This window comes from Aquarana catesbeiana, linkage group LG13 (genome assembly GCF_042186555.1).
Source record: "Aquarana catesbeiana isolate 2022-GZ linkage group LG13, ASM4218655v1, whole genome shotgun sequence".
Taxonomy (NCBI): Eukaryota; Metazoa; Chordata; class Amphibia; order Anura; family Ranidae; genus Aquarana; species Aquarana catesbeiana.
In genome coordinates this window covers 122,707,312-122,724,832 of record NC_133336.1, presented here as the reverse complement: position 1 = coordinate 122,724,832, position 17,521 = coordinate 122,707,312, and the positions used below count along the sequence as shown (strand labels likewise).

Genomic DNA, 17,521 nt, shown 5'->3' with positions numbered 1-17,521 from the left:
GGAGCAGTGGGGTTTATTTACATGTTTGCATGTTTTTGCCCCTTTCACACTTGTGCGAACTGAAAGTTGCGCAATTTTGATGTGATTTTTGCCATGACTTGAAGCAATTGTTAAAGCTTGTGTAATCTTGAAGTCTATGGACCTCAAGTCGCATCAAAGTCAGACTAAAGTAGTGCAGGGACTACTTTGAGCCTGGGTTCACACTATAGCGATGCAGAAACCAGCGCAATTCCAGTGCCGGTTCCCGCATCGCATCACCCTCACAGGCAGTTCACACTGCCCTTTGCAAACCGCTGCGGGTGTCAATACAATGTTAATGACACTCCCAGATCGGTTCACAGATCGCAGTGAAAACTGTGAATTCGGACAGGAATCAGATCACATGAGTGTGAACACCCATGTGATCCGATTCCAGTGCGGGAAAAAAAAAATTCCTGCACCTTTTTTGTGTGAATCCAGTGCGGGTTCAGCCATACAAACTGTATGGCTGAACTCGCATTGCCCAGACATTGCATGTGATCGGCACAGCAATGCGGGTGCGAATCACATGCGATCTCTGTGAATGCTATAGTGTGAACCCAGGCTGAAGTCGCACAGATATGAATAGTACTCATTGGAAATCATGGGTTAGGACTTGTCATGCGAATTTACAGTCCCAAGTCACAGGACAAGTTGCACAAGTGTGAAAGGGGCCTAACTGCCACTGACATCACCACTGACACAATGATCAGTTATAATATTATACACTGTCACTGTACTAATGACACTGGCTGGGAAGGGGTTAACATCTAAGGTTAACATCTATGGAAGGGGTTAAAGCGGAGGTTTGCTGAAAAAAAAAATATTAAAAGCCAGCAGCTACAAATACTGCAGCTGCAGACTTTTAATATATGGACACTTACCTGTCCAGGGAGCCCGCAGTGTCGGCAGCAGAAGCCGATCCGTCCTTCGGCTCTCGGCTGCTGCCGCCGCCATCCTCGGTAAGGGAAAAAGGAAGTGAAGCTGTGCGGCTTCACTTCCTGGTTCCCTACTGCGCATGCGCTGCGCGTCCTCTCAGGTCCCTGCTGTATTCTGTGTCTCACAGAATACAGCGGGGGAGAATGGGGGAGGACGGGGTAGGCGGCGGAAGTGGCGTAGGTCACTGCAATCACCGCGGTGAGCTATGCCAGGAAGTGGGAGCAAATACCTGTATTAGACTGGTATCTGCTCCCTCCTCCCCCCTGAAAGGTGCCAAATGTGACACCGGAGGGGGGGAGGAATCCAAAAAGTGGAAGTTCCATTTTTGGGTGGAACTCCACTTTAACTTCTAGGGCAGTCAAGATGTTTATTGTAAGGGTTTATGTACTCATTAAGCTGTAGGGAACATTTTTGGATAGTATGTTAAATGTGTGCCTATGTGTGTAAAGTGTGCTACTTTGCAGGGATGAGAAACAGAGAGATTTTTCTCTCTGTACAGAGCTCTGTGTTGATTGTCAACACAGGGCTGTGGGCTGTGATTGTACACAGCTGATCAGCAGTTCCAAGCCGCGAATCGTTGGCGAGGATCTGCTGATTGTACACAGCGGGAGCCTATCACAGCAGGTGCTGGGGGAGGGGGGCACACATGGCCAAAACCCAGATTCGGGCAGCGACAGATGGGTATGCCGCTTTGCCTTGTGCGGGCCGCCTGTCCACAGTAAGTGGTTAATATATTTAACCAACCAAAAGGGACTAAATAAAAGGTGTTTATTGTAAGGGTTTATGTACTCTTTAAGCTGTAGGGAACATTTTTAGATAGTATACAGCATGTTAAAATCACTTAAAAATGTATATGTATTTTAGCTGACAACACGACTGATACGGTCCAAGTTTATATTGTGTACGATCCAATAAAGTGTGAAGACATGCACCATTATGCTCTATGTAAAGAATATTACAGCTGTTTCGTCATCACTTTGCTGTCTCACCGCTTTAACAACAAGTTTTATGAGTTTAGCATGAGCAAGTGACTATGTATTTTTTTTATTGAGAAACAACACAATGCTAAAAACAGCCCAACCATTAGAATGGAGCAGAGAGAACCTGGCGTCAAAAGAGTTAAATCCTGTACACGTTGTACAGTAAAAGACCAGGAAAACGCCCCTGTCAGGCATCTGCTCCATCCCTTTACCTGTACATGGAGGTGTCAGTCATGTCCAAGCTCCTCCCATTCCCACAGTGCCCCGCCCCTCCCATACAGGAGACATACACACAGTACTCAGTGCTGCACTCAGCTCACTAGGAGGAAGCATGTTCCGAGCGGCTGTCAGCTGCTTACCTGGCTGTTCCCTGCCTGCGTTGGCTGCTGTATTCTGGTGGAAAAAAGAGAAAAGGGACAGGCTTGGTCCGAGGCCAAAAAGCTGGAGGGTGAGTGCCAAGGAGAGAACACCATTCATACTGACCAGGGAAGGACACTGGGAAGGTTATTAGTGACAGCATTTTATGGAGATCCTGGTCATTACAGAGAATATGAACATTGCCCACTCATGGCTCTGGCACTGACAGGTCCTCATTAACAAGTATTTTCTCATAGAAAGGGAAGGAGCAATAGGGGTTATAATAGGGTTTTCTGTAAAATGAAAAGCACACACAGAACTAGTCATCTACATAGTTCACAATCTTGTTGATTGATCTGAGAGGAGTTCAGACTGCAATGTACAAATATATTCCACCAGAGATGAGATAGCTGGCATCCTATAATTTAGTGGTGGGCAACTTGCTATTGGGGGTCACAAGTGCAGTGTATAGGGCTGCATATAACATTTCATTTATGATACTACAGAAAGCTTTTAGAGATTGCAAGCATGCGACAGGAGATGGTAAAAGCCCACAGGCATGCCACAAGAGATGGTACAAGCCCACAGGCATGCCACAAGAGATGGTACGAGCCCACAGGCATGCCACAAGAGATGGTACGAGCCCACAGGCATGCCACAAGAGATGGTACGAGCCCACAGGCATGCAACAGGAGATGGTACGAGCCCACAGGCATGCCACAAGAGATGGTACAAGCCCACAGGCATGCCACAAGAGATGGTACGAGCCCACAGGCATGCCACAAGAGATGGTACGAGCCCACAGGCATGCCACAAAGAGATGGTACGAGCCCACAGGCATGCAACAGGAGATGGTACGAGCCCACAGGCATGCCACAAGAGATGGTACAAGCCCACAGGCATGCCACAAGAGATGGTACAAGCCCACAGGCATGCCACAAGAGATGGTACGAGCTCACAGGCATGCCACAAGAGATGGTACGAGCCCACAGGCATGCCACAAGAGATGGCCAGAGCAGTGGCAGCTGGTGCTCAATATTTTTTTGGGGGGGCGGCTTTAAACCAGTGCCACCTCCCCATGCAGGAGCAAACCACCCATCCCCCCCCCCCCCCCCCAGCGGGAGACAGACATGAAGGCGGCGATCACCAGCACCACAAACAGTGGCGGCCCGTCCGTAGAGGGCACACAGGCACCGCCTCCCCTATCCATGCGTTCGGCCCCCTGATCTATATGTCAGTGGCGCCAGACCATGGATTCCAATGCGGGGTGGGTGATTTTTTAGAAGCACCTGATTAGAGCCAGAGGCTCTAATAGGCTTTAAAAAAGGGTGACTTCGGAGCGCAGAGCATTGTGCTCCGTGGCCACCCAGTTCTGTGACCATAACAAATGAATTTTCGTTATTATCACATTAAAGTTCCTCCCCACCAATGTTTCCTGATTGGCTGAAGCGTGAGTCGATCCTATTGGATGCCTAGCGCTTTAGCAGAAGAGGAGACATGGTGGAGGAAGCTGGCGGAGCGGACACCGCAGCCGCCGCTGTCCTCTCCTCCAGGAGGAGAAGACACCACAGCCCCGAGCAGGTAAGTGCCCCTGTGGGGTGGGGGGGTGCTGTTTTCAGTGCCGTGCCATGCTGCCAGGGGGGTGTTGTTTGTTTGCCGCCCAACCGAAAGAAGAACCCACCAGCTGCCACTGACCACCAACCACCCATCCCCCCCCCCCCGGTGGGAGATAGACATAAAGACGGTGATCGCCAGCACCACCAACCACCCCCCCTGGGGGGGAGACGGACGGTAAGACGGAGGGCCTCCTTACCTTAGGAAGCCAATGACGATTCCACCTGGAATGACACTGTGATGGAATGCTGCGGGTGAGCTGTCCATGGAGACCTTGATTCTTCTCCTGCTCGCCGAACAGGAAGTGGGTCCTGAGACTCCCTGGCCAATCGGGTCTCAGGTCCCACGGCCACTTCCTGATTGGCCAGGAGGAGAATCAGGAAGACAATAGCGAATATTAATTCGCTATTGTCACACAAGTGGGTGGCCTCGGGGAGCAGTGCTCTGCACCCTGAGCCCACCCTTTTTTTGAAGCCAATTAGAGCCTCGGGCTCTAATCATGTGCTTAAAAAAAAACCCCCATTGAAATCCATGCGTCCTGCGCCCTGCATGTAGATTAGGGGGCTGGGCGCATGAATTGGCGGGGGGGGGGCGGCGGCGCCCGTGCGCCCTGCATGAGCATCCGCCACTGGGCCAGAGCCTACCTGCATGCCACAATAGATGTTAAAAGCCTACCTGCATGCCACTAGAGATGATCAGAGCCTACTTGCATGCCACAAGAGATGGTCAGAGCCTACCGGCATGCCGCAAAAGATGGTCAGAGCCTACCGGCATGCCTCCGAAGATGGTCAGAGTCTACCGGCATGCCGCAAAAGATGGTCAGGGCCTACCGGCATGCCGCAAAAGATGGTCAGAGCCTAACTGCATGCCACAAAAGATGGTCAGAGCCTACCGCCATGCCACAAGAGATAGTCCGTGCCTAAGGCATGCTACTAGAGATGGTCAGAACCTACCAACATGCGACAGAAGATGGTCAGAACCTACCAACACGCGACAGAAGATGGTCAGAACCTACCGACATGCGACAGAAGATGGTCAGAACCTACCGACACGCGACTGAAGATGGTCAGAACCTACCGACATGCGACAGAAGATGGTCAGAACCTACCGACACGTGACAGAAGATGATCAGAACCTACCAACATGCGACAGAAGATGATCAGAACCTACCGACATGCGACAGAAGATGGTCAGAACCTACCGACACGTGACAGAAGATGATCAGAACCTACCAACATGCGACAGAAGATGATCAGAACCTACCAACACGCGACAGAAGATGGCCAGAACCTACCAGCATGCGACAGAAGATGGTCAGAGCCTAGCAGCATGCTATTAGGGATGGTCAGAGCCTAGCAGCATGCTACAAGGGATGGTCATATTATAGTTGTTGGAGCCTGGGAACATGCTTTAGGAGGCAGTCATAGATTGAAGAAGGAACAGAATCAGATACAGACTTTGGGAGATAATCTGGTGAAACCATGTAGGATATTAATGTTTAGATCGGGGTGCTCGATCCGTGCCCACGGCCTCATGCCCTGGGATTGTGGGTGAAAAAGTCCAGATCGCAAGCTGCCGACTGGCACCAGCAGTGGAGGAAGAAAGCGGTCGCATAGAGAGCGAGAGCAACATAAGCCAATGCTTCCTCTCTGGTGCCGGCTGCTGTACCAGATGGAATGATACCAAGTGCACTTCACCTGGGACCTTTCAAACTCAGTCTAGGTTACGTGCCAATCAATATGCAATTGCACTGGGTGTTGGTAGATTGCATGCAGATTGTTAACTAACTGATCTGCCAGACAGAGATCTGTGTGTGTGGTGGCCCAGCAGACCAGTCTGCGGACAAACTGTTGGGTGGTGGCAGGCTATCGTTTGTTGCGTGCCTGGAGTGTGGGTATGTTGACAGTGGGAAGAGTGATAAACACTGGGGTTCTTGCTTGTAGGATGGCTGGACGCCTGATTGCGGCAGGCAGGCAGGCAGGTATTGGTACTGTTAATATCGGACGGATGCGCTGGTGTCGGAAATCCTATCCTTGACCCAGCGATCAGCGCCGCTCTGGGCTAATTCCACTCTGGTCATTTCAGAACACAAAACATCCTGTGGGCTGAGACAGGAACAACCCCCCAGGGTTGATTGGCCAAGGGCTAAAGTCCAGCCCACATCCAGATTTCAATAAATTGGCGAGCCTGAGATATGGACGTTGTTCCTCTATGAAGCCAGTTCAAAACTGGGGAGTCCCCATATGGTCCGGTATGCTTCTACTAAAGGATAAACTTCGGTAAAGTTCTAAGCTAAGACTCATATCTCTGGAGAGATTGTTGTATTTTAGTGCTAGTTTTTTTGTTCAACCCAGTGGGCTGAAGGAAAAAAACTGGCAGCTCAGGTCAGAGCCGCTGTACTTACAATCCGATATTAGTACAGCGACCTCCCCTGCTGTTCTATTGTGTTCTGACAGGGCGCTGATCAAGAGCTGGTTTGCAGACCTTTTTCGGTCATGGCCCTGCAGTGCACAAGGGCCGAATGTCGGCCGGTTTTTATTGAACTGGCCAATGCCACCTGAGATTTGGCCCATGTGTATGGGGCTTAAGACTATATTTTCATTGATGGCAGAATCCTTCCCTTTTCTATAGAGTCTTTTTGAGAGGTCCTGGACTCAAGCATACCAGATATATTTAATTAAACTCTAGGGCACATTATTATTGATTAGGTCTAATTAGCAGACTATCTCTAGACTAACATGGGATATACTGTACATCTTCCTTATAAAAATTTGTAAAGCTGTGAATAGACGACCAGGTAGCAGCCTTGCATACCTGTTCCACTGAGGCCTGATGACAGATTGCTCCAAGAAAACCCTACACTCCTGGTGGATTGTTGCCCTTCAAACCATAGGCCTGAGCAATCAGTTGCCAAATCCAATATGAAATAGTCTATTTAGTAACTGGCTGACACTTCCTGGAACCTTCTGGAAGGACAAACAAAGAATCTGGCTGCCTATTGCTGGCCATACTTGTGGGATCCCCTGGAAGCTGGAAGTCACTCTAGTAGGCATCGCTACTAGTGATCTCTACTAGCTCCTGGATAATAAGGATGATCTCAGGCGTGTTCGCAAACAGCACGTGCAGAGCCAGCCAGGAAGTCGGCATTGCGGAGCGCTAATCACAAGCAGTTAGACATTGTCCCGATGCGTGGCTGCAGAGATCGGGAAATGTCTCACTGCCTGTGATTAGCGCTGTGCAGTGCCGACTTCCTGGCGGGCTCTGCATGTGCTGTTTGCGAACACGCCTGAGATCATCTTTACCAGCTAATATGTTGAGTGGCTACCCTGCTGCTGCTTGGTAAACACAGGAGGTTGCCCTCTTGGCACGGGCACTATTCAGAGAACACTTTTTCACCTCATGCAAGCAGAGAACCTTTTGTATTTATTGAGAGAATGCAAAGTGTCCCTCGAACGGAACCTGTGTCAAGCGAGCAACATCCTGTGTTCACAATGCAGCAGAGCAGCCGCTCAGCATGAGACCTGGAAGCTAGTGAAGATCATTGTAGTAGTGATGCCCACTTCAGGTATTTCCATCTACTTACATGGGTCCAAGCTGAGCCAATGTGTAAAAATTGCCATACCTGGAATTTATCTTCAACATTTAAAAAAAAATGATAGCAGAACATAAAATATATTCTAAGTGTAGTATAATCTTACCTTTTGTTGACAATTGCTACTTGCAAAAATGTGACTAACTTTTCAAAGACTTGGGGCTTCTGCCAAAATCAACTCGTTACTGGTTACTCCTCCCTCATTCACATACACACCGTATCTTACAAAGTCACAAATTACCCTGTCCTGGTCATGCATATCAAATAGCTTGGTATTTGCACAGAAAAAATGTAACAGATAATATAGTGTGTGCGTGTGTGTATGGGAGGTGAAGTAGTTGAATGACAGGATTCCACCGTCCGTTCACAGAACTCAATGCATTGTGAAAGTGGAGTGTAATAATATGATTTTTGGGAATGGTGGAGAAGGCAGAAGGCAGACGATGCAACTTTTATCAGTAGTAGTGACTACAGTAAACTCTCACAGCCTAGGCTGCTGTTAGAAATCACAGGGTCTTGTACAGCCTACCTGACAGCCCCCCACTCTGAAAATATGAAATTATATTTTTCATAAATTGCCACGAACGTGATGCATGTATACTTCCCAGTCATGGCAGAAATTAAACCCCATTGAACAAGACCTATTCCGGTGAATAGCACTGCTCAGCAAGTGCCCCGCAACTGTGTTTAACCACCTCAATACTGGGCACTTTCACCCCCTTCCTTCCCAGACCAATTTTCAGCTTTCCGTGCTCTCGCACTTTCAATGACAGCTATGTCATAAACATGTCTTTGGTAAAAAAAATCCAGAGAAGTGTATGATAAAAGGTTTGTGTGAAAGTTATGCCACGTACACACGACCAATTTTGCCGTCGGAATAAGCTCTTAAGGTTTTTCCGACGGAATTCTGCTCAAGCTGTCTTGCATACACACGGTCACACCAAATTCCGACCATCAAGAACGCGGTGACGTACAACACGTACGACGGGACAACACGTATGACGTCTCGTACTTGCTTCAGAGCATGTGTCATTTTTGGTACATCGGAACAGCATACAGACGAGCGGTTTTCCTGATAGGAATTTGTTCCGTCGGAAAAATATAGAACACGTCTGAATTTTGGACGTAAAAAGTCCGATGGGGCATACACACGGTCAGAATATACGATGAAAAGCTCCCATCGGATTTTTTTTGGGGGGGGAATTCCGACCGTGTGTACGGGGCATTAGAGTCTACAAGCTCAATCCTGATGTACTGAGGGCCTATCTCATTTTATGAGGCCCTAAAATGTCACGACAGTACAGATACCCCCCAAATGACCCCTTTTTGTAGAGATGACAGTCCAAGGTATTTAGTAAAAGGCATAGTGAGTTTTTTGAAATTACAATTTTTTGCCCACAATAGTTTGGAAAATGAAGAATCTTTATTTTTTTGTTTTATTTCCACTAAATTGTCATATTAAGTTATTTCTCACACATGGCATAGATTAAACTTGCAATTACAACCCAAAATATATTCTGCTACTCCTCCTGAGTATGGCAATACCATATGTGTGAGACTTTTCCACAGCCTGGCCACATACAGAGGCCCAACATGCAGGGGGCACCATCGGGTGTTCTAGGAGCATAAATTACACATTTAGTTTCCTGATTACCTATTACATTTTTGAAGGCCCTGGAGCACCAAAACAATGGAATTACCCACAAAATGACCACATTTTGGAAAGAAAACACCCCAATGTATATTCTAGGAGGCATAATGAGTCTTTTAAATATGTTATTTTTTTTCCACAAGTTTTTGGAAAATGTGGAAAGAAAGTGAAAACGTGTGTTCTTTTTTTTTTTTACACAAAGTTGTCGATTTTATAAGATTTTTCTAACACATAGCATGTACATAGCAAAAATTACACCCCCCCCCAACAAAAAAACAATCAGTATATGGCCTGGTGATATGGCGATACCACGCGTGTCAGACTTTTACACAGCCTGGCCACATACAGAGGCCCAACGTGCAGGGAGCACCATCAGGCGTTCTAAAGGCATAAATTACTAATTTCATTTCCTGAGTACCTATCACATTTTTGAAGGCTCTGGAGCACCAGGACAGTGGAATTAGATGTTGCAGATGTTCATGGACAGATGTGGCAGGTGCTCATGGACAGATGTGGCAGGTGCTCATGGACAGATGTGGCAGATAAGATGTGCGCAGATGATCACTGACAGATTTGCACCAGATCTGCGCAGATGATTAGACAGATGTGCGCCAGATTGCGCAGATGATCAGACGGATGTGCGCAGATGATCAGACAGATGTGCACAGATGTTCAGTGGGACAGGTGTTTACTGGGACATATGTGGGACAGGTGTTTACTGGGACAGATATGGGACAGGTGTTTACTAGGACAGATGTGGGACAGGTTTTAGTGTTTTCACTGTTTGGGAACTAGCTGGGTGATCAGTGTGTAAAAAAACAGCACATACACATTGATCCCCAGCTCGCAGATCTGCTCTCCTTCTCCTAACTGACTGTGTGAGGAGAAGCAGAGACAATTGCCTGGCAACGGCTCTCTGCTTATATTACATGATGGCTGTGGCTGGACACAGCCGTCATGTGATCAGGAGGATCAATCAAAGAGCCCTCCTGTCAAGTGACGTTGCCCTGTCTCTGGGGACACAAGCACATCGGGGTGGGAAATAGCTAAAACACGCAGTTGTGGTGCAGGGTAAAGCAGGCTGCGAGGAGGTAAAATGCCTCCTCACTGTCTGTCTAATGCTTTCTGAAAATTGATCCAAATGCCGACTGCTCTTCAGATAGCAAAGCACATTTGAATGAGTCTTTCATTTTTTTAAATTATTTTTTATAATTTAAAAAAATTTTTTTTAGAATGTTTCTTTTATTTTTTATTTTTTGTACATTTTTAACTGCCCTGTTTTGGGCCTTTGGTGAAATATCAGGGGTGTAAACAGACACCTGATGTTCCACATTTGGGATAGAAAAGGGACTGAGAACAAAGATTCCTGTCTCTTTCTCTGCAGCCTTAGCTGTACTGGGCAGTGAATGAATGGAAAGTGCTCTGTGCTGAGCGGCTTCCTGTTCATTCGCAAACTGAAGCATAGTAAACACAGTTTACTACGCTTCAGTTATGAATAGACACAGGAGCGATTAGTACTTATTGCTCACTATGTTCATTAACAAAAAGAGGGACAATACCCCTGTGTGCCTGCGGGAGCTTTAGGCAGGGGAGAAGAGGAATTAAGCTGGTAGCGCTGGGAGGGGGGGCACACAGGGAAGCCTGGACAAAAGAGGGCACAGCTATTAATCCCACCTCCAATAGGGCCTGGAGGGAGAAAAAGGAGGAGAAGCTGGCAGCACTGCAGGGGGAGCACAAGAGTCGGAAATAGTGCACTACAGCCGGACTTCCTGCTGGGCAGGTGCCTGAGTCCCCTATTTAATGCAATGGGACCCAGGCCCGGTGCAGGAGGGTCGGTTGTGCTGTCTTATCAGTGGTCCTACTCACAGCGCCGAAGATAGCTGCTCAGGAAGCAACTGCCTGCAGGTAACAGTGATTCTGAAATAAAGGTCCTTGTTAAGGCACTTTCTGTTATGAGGTGACAGTGCTGTCTCTAACTACCATTTGTGCTACGATATTGTTCCCCTGTTACACAGGTTTCTGATGGCTTCATTTTAACACACATTCTAGGGAATTAACTAAACTTTTCGTGCCATTATAATGGTGAAAACTGTCAGGAGTGGTGTGTGCCACATATAAGTGGATATACCTATTTCACACCAATTTCTGCCAGAGTGAAATAAAAACTATCGCAGGGCCTGCATCCAATTAACAGAGGGAATGAGACAATTTTCAGTATAGAAAACTGCCACAGATCCCTACCAGGTGTTACCTGACGTATGGGATGTGAGCTGCTGGCAGACAGCTCTCACCCCTCTCTCTGCCTATGCATGGATTATCATTACACTACATGAGCAGAGCCTGCAGGGTCTGAGCTGAGTAGGGGTGGGGACAGGAAGAGAGATCTGAACATTCAGCTTCAGCACTTCTTTTCTGTTTGCTGTATCTCTCATAAACATGGCAGAACAGAGAATTGATCACTCCTAACTAACAAAGGGACTTGCACTCTCTGCTCCATTTTTAATATTTAGTAGTTATAATATTTAGAAGATTGGTGCAAGCATTATGTGAGCACCACATGATCTGCATTTAGTCTTTTGTAGTTATGTAACACCTAAAGGCCTTGTATACCTCCCAGTCTGCAAGTGGATATTAAATGGAGAAGCAGCAGACTGATGATAGCCTCTCTCCTCCTATCGCACGTTCCTTGTTAGCACATGAGCACTGTAGCACAACTGATTGGCTCCTTGTGCTGCTTCTTTCTCCTCAATCTAAGCTCTACTGTACAGTAGACTGCAAGAATCTAAAACGAAGTTTGTGGTACTTACACTGCTTGCATTTAAAAACACATTTAACCACTTGCCGACCGCCTCACAACGATATACGTCGGCAGAATGGCACAGGCAGGCAAAGTAACGTACCCATACGTACGAGGCGGTCGGCATCATTCCAGGAGCGATCCGTCCTGAGGGGGAGGCCACTGATTCATGGCCTCTCCCTCACGATCGCTCCTGACGAATGAGAAGCTTCCTCTGCTTCTGCAACTGTAAACAGAAGCAGATGAAGTGATGTCATCTCTCCTTGTGAAGCCTTTTTGTTCCGGCGCCCGAGGAGAGAAGACATCAGAGTGAATTACAACAACAGTACAAATAGGCAAACAAATCACCCCCCCCCTGCACCCCCTGTCACAGTGACACCAATAGCAGTTTTCATTTTTTTACTGATCACTGCATTGGTGTCATTTTGTGACTGTTATAAGTGTTAGGGCTGTTAGTAGTAGGCCCCTTTAGGGTACCCCCCTAACCCCCCCAATAAAGATTTAACCCCTTGATCGCCCCCCAGTTAACCCTTTCACCCCTTGTCGCCAGTGTCACTAAGCAATCTTTTTTCTGATCGCCGTATTAGTGTCACAGGTGACGCTATTTAGCCAGTTAGCTATTTAGGTTCACCGTCAGGTTTTTATAGCGCCAGGTACCCCCATATATTACCTAATAAAGGTTTTAACCCCCTGATTGCCCCCTAGTTAACCCTTTCAACCTCCTGTCACCAGTGATCACCGTATAAGTGTTACGGGTGACGCTGGTTAGTTTGTTTTTTATAGCGTCAGGGCACCCGCCGTTTACTACCCAATAAAGGTTTAACCCCCTGATCGCCCGGCGGGTGATATCAGTTAGGTTTTAGGGTCTGCGTCGCCCCAGGCAGCATCAGATTAGTGCCAGTAGCGCTAACACCCTCGCACGCAGCATACACCTCCCTTAGTGGTATAGTGTCTGAACGGATCAATATCTGATCTGATCAGATCTATACTAGCGTCCCCAGCAGTTTAGGGTTCCCAAAAACGCAGTGTTAGCGAGATCAGCCTAGATACCTGCTATCTCCTGTGTTTTGCCCCTCCGCCCAGCCCACCCAAGTGCAGTATCGATCGATCACTGTGACTTACAAAACACTAAACACATAACTGAAGCGTTTGCAGAGTCAGGCCTGATACCTGTGATCGCTAACAGTTTTTTTGGTAGCTTTGATACAGTTGCTGACAGCCTAGGAGCTTTTTTTCCTGTGAGTCTCACTAGTGTACCAGTAAATTTAGAGCCCAAAATGGCAAATCGAAGGTACAGTAGTGAAGAGGCCACGTTTCTGAGCATGACAGATAGTGAAGAGGAAGTCACTCATCGTCAGATTCAGGCTCAGAATACGATCCTGTAGATGACATCGGCTCCATGACAGATAGCTCTGATGATGGAGTTGTGGTCCCTGGCAAAGTCAGGCGTACCAGACCCCAATCTTCTCCTGCTGTTGTTGATGTGCAAGAACCGCAGGGCTCTCGTATGGAGTAGAGAAGTACTAGTGCCGCTCATCCTTCTAGTGAACTGGCAAGCACCAGCGGCCTAGTACACCCTGGTCGTACATCCAGCACTGCAGTATCACGTGGTGACGTGGCGAGTCCCATAAGTGCAGTTTAAGCTGGCGAGGTGGCAAGCACAAGTAGTGTCCCGCTGCCAGCAAGAAGACAAAGACAGGCCCGTCGTGCCCATAGTGTCCTTCCTGCAGAATTTGCCAATCCTAATTGGGAGCCCACCACTTCTGCAGCAGCCGTATTTCCCCCATTCACTGGCCAACCCGGAATTCATGTGGAAACAGTTGATTTTACGTCACTTGATTTTTATTCGCTGTTTTTCATGGAAGATCTCTATAGATCTATTGTGGACCAAAGTAATGTGTATGCTGGTCAATTCAACGCAGTTAATCCCCAGTTGTCCTCCCTTACCAGAGATTAGAAATCAATTACGGTTTCCGAATTTAAGACCTTTCTGGGCCTATCCCTCCTGATGGATGTAACTAAAATGAGTGAGTTGAGGTCATATTGGTCCACTGACCCAATCGAAGGTACAGTAGTGAAGAGGCCACGTTTCTGAGCATGACAGATAGTGAAGAGGAAGTCACTCATCGTCAGATTCAGGCTCAGAATACGATCCTGTAGACGATAGCGGCTCCATGACAGATAGCTCTGATGATGGATTCACTATATGCCCGTGTTCTCTGCTTCCATGGCCAGGGCACGATATGAGCAGATCTTGCTGTTCATGCACTTCAATGACAATGAACTCTGTCGTCCTCGTGGAGACCCTGGATACGATTGGCTCTACAAAATTCGGCCCCTCGTAAACCACTTCAACCAACGTTTTGCAGACTTGTTTACTCCCAATCAAGTTGTCTGCGTTAATAAATCCCTGATTAAATTTTCTGTCCGCTTGTCTTTCAAACAGTATCTTGCCAGCAAGCATGCCAGATATGGGGTCAAGATGTATAAGCTCTGTGACAGGACCACAGGCTATACATATAGTTTTAAGGTTTACGAGGGAAGAGATAGTCACGTAGAGCCGCCGAACTGCCCAGATTACATAGGGAGCTCTGACAAGATTGTGTGGGACTTGGTGTCACATTTATTCGGAAAGGGGTACCATTTGTATGTGGACAATTATTACACGAGCGTGCCACTTTTTAGTCACTTGTTTGATCATCAGATTGGCGCTTATGGCACCGTGCGATCTAATCGCCGGGGCTTACCCCAGAGGCTTGTAGATTCCGGTATTAAGCTGGGGGGAGAGAACCTGCTTGAAGTGTAATAATTTGCTCGCTGTGAAGTGGAGGGATAATAAGAATGTTTTTCTTCTGTCCTCCCTTCACGCATACACGACGGTCCAAATTCCTACGGTGACTGGTGTTGTGGAGAAACCCCTCTGTGTCCACGAATATAACAAAAATATGGGAGGTGTCGACCAGTTGTTGGCATCGTACCTAGTTGCCCGTAAGGCCAGACGTTGGTACAAAAAAGTGTCTGTTTATTTCAATTGGCTTTGCTGAACGCTCATGTGCTATACAGAGCTTCAGGACGGACTGGATCCTTTCTTAAATTCAAGGAAGAGATCGTCAGAACCCTTCTGTTTCCAGGCGGTGCTTCACCTCACCTTCCCAATCCAAATGCAGTAAGCCAGCTGCATGAGAGGCATTTTTCATATGTCCTCCCCCAACGAGCCCCCCAAAGAAGATGTCGTGTCTGTAGCAAGCGTGGATATAGGTGTGACACCCGCTATTATTGTCCTTCCTGTCCTGACAATCCTGGTCTTTGCATTGGTGAATGTTTTGAACGCTACCATTCACTAGTGGAGTTTTAGCGTAGGGTACAGCACTGCACAGAATATGACACACTTTCACAGGGTCTCCCAAGATGCCATCGCATTTTCAGAGACCCGAACCTGAAACCGAACCGTTACAGTTACAAAATTACTAAAAAAAAAAAACACAAAAAATAATAAAAAAAAAAAAATAGTTGTCGTTTTATTGTTCTCTCTCTCTCTCACTATTCTCTATTGTACTGCTCTTTTTTACTGTATTCTAGTCTGCATTGTTTTATTGTTATTATGTTTTATCATGTTTGCTTTTCAGGTATGTCATTTTTTTTATACTTTACTGTTTACTGTGTTTTATTGTTAACCATTTTTTTGTTTTCAGGTACGCCATTCAGCTCCCGTGCGGATTTATTTATCTTGGCAACAACAGCGTTTGCTCCCACGATACTTAAAGCCATGACTCCAGTGCTGTAGGAGGTGATTTCACCACCACAGTTAAAAAAAAGAGCATATATGCCGAGGCATGGGGGCAGCAGGGGTGGAGGAGCGATTTGCTCCCAACTTTTGGGGCGGATGCCCCCATACTTCGGCATATATATATTTTAGGCACAGATTGTGTTAAAAAATGTTTTATTTTTTACTATTTTTTTTTGTATTTGCTTTGCAGATATGGTATGTCTTATACTGTAATGTTACTTTGTTTTATTGCTAACCATCATTTGCTTAGCAGGTACGCCATTCAGTTGCAAAGCGGGTTTATTTATCTTGACAGCAACAGCATTTGCTCCCACTATACATAAAGCCGTGACTTCAGCGCTGTAGGAGGTGATTTCACCACCACAGTTAAAAACAAAATGGTGCATGTATGCCCATCATTAGAAGTGGGTGGATGAAGGGAGGTATTCTAATGGTGGGCATACCCACCGATCAATTTCTTTTTTTCGTTCAGCCCACAGGCTGCATGAAAAAAAAAAATTACAATATATGCCCAACAAGGACCAGCAACGTACTGGACTTTGATTGTTTATACCAGAATGATGCCTGCTGGTTTAGGTATCATCTTGGTATCATTCTTTTCAAACAGCGGTCAGCTTTCATGTAAAAGCAATCCTAGTGGCTAATTAGCCTCTAGACTGCTTTTACAAGCAATGGGAGGGGACGTCCCCCCTCCCTCCCACCATCTTCCATGGTTTTCACTGGCTCTCCTGTCCCAACAGGGAACCCGAGAATGCAGCCGGTGGTTCCGCTAGCTAACCATAGAGCTGATTAGGGACCAGAATGGCTCCAATCATCTCTATGGACTAAGAAAATGGAAGCTACGAGCATTTCATGACTTTTCGCTGGAGATTTCGCCGGATATAAACAGTGCCATTGGGAAATTGGGAAAGCATTTTATCACACCGATTTTGGTGTGGTGAGATGCTTTGAGGGCAGAGGAGAGATCTAGGGTCTAATAGACCCCAATTTTTTCAAAAAAGAGTACCTGTCACTACCTATTGTTATCATAGGGGATAACAATAAAAATGATTAAAAAAAATCAAAGGAACAGTTTAAAAATAAAATAAAAAAAGCAAAATAAATAATAATAAAAAAAAAAAAAAAAAAAAGCACCCCTGTCCCCCCCTGCTCTCGCGCAAAGGCGAATGCAAGTGTCCGTCATATGTAAACAGCAATTGCACCATGCATGTGAGGTGGCACTACAAAGGTCAGATCGAGGACAGTCATTTTAGCAGTAGATGTCCTCTGTATATTTAAAGTGATAACCTGTAAAGGCTTTTAAAGGCCTTTAAAAATGTATATAGTTTGTCGCTGCTGCACGTTTGTGCGCAATTTTAAAGCATGTCGTGTTTGGTATCCATGTACTCGGCCTAAGATCATCTTTTATTATTTCATCAAACATTTGGCCAATATAGTGTGTTTTAGTGCATTAAAATTAAAAAAAAAATGCGTTTGAAAAATCGCTGCGAAAATACTGTGTGAAAAAAAAAATGCAACACCCACAATTTTAATCTGAAGGGCCTTTGCTTTAAAAAAAATATATAATGTTTGGGGGTTCAAAGTAATTTTCTTGCAAAAAAAAAAAAATTTTTTCATGAAAACAAAAATTGTCAGAAAGGTCAGAAAGAGTGGGTGATGTGCGACATAAGCTTCTAAATGTTGTGCATAAAATGCCAGGACAGTTCAAAAGCCCCCCAAATTACCCCATTTTGGAAAGTAGACACCCCAAGCTATTTGCTGAGAGGCATGTCGAGCCCATGGAATA

At 46.4% G+C, this 17,521-nt stretch overlaps 1 protein-coding gene across 2 annotated transcripts in view; it reads left to right on the top strand.

Annotated features, from left to right (window-relative positions):
- Positions 1–2,201: 2,201 nt before the first annotated feature.
- The window catches only part of PLA2G4F (phospholipase A2 group IVF), a 145,367-nt gene continuing 130,047 nt past the window's right edge, over positions 2,202–17,521 (top strand). For both annotated transcript variants that reach the window (XM_073609670.1, XM_073609669.1), the window contains exon 1: positions 2,202–2,385. In XM_073609670.1, coding sequence (XP_073465771.1) covers positions 2,269–2,385 — 117 coding nt within the window. In that variant the 5' untranslated portion in view covers positions 2,202–2,268. The remainder of the gene's footprint in view (positions 2,386–17,521) is intronic.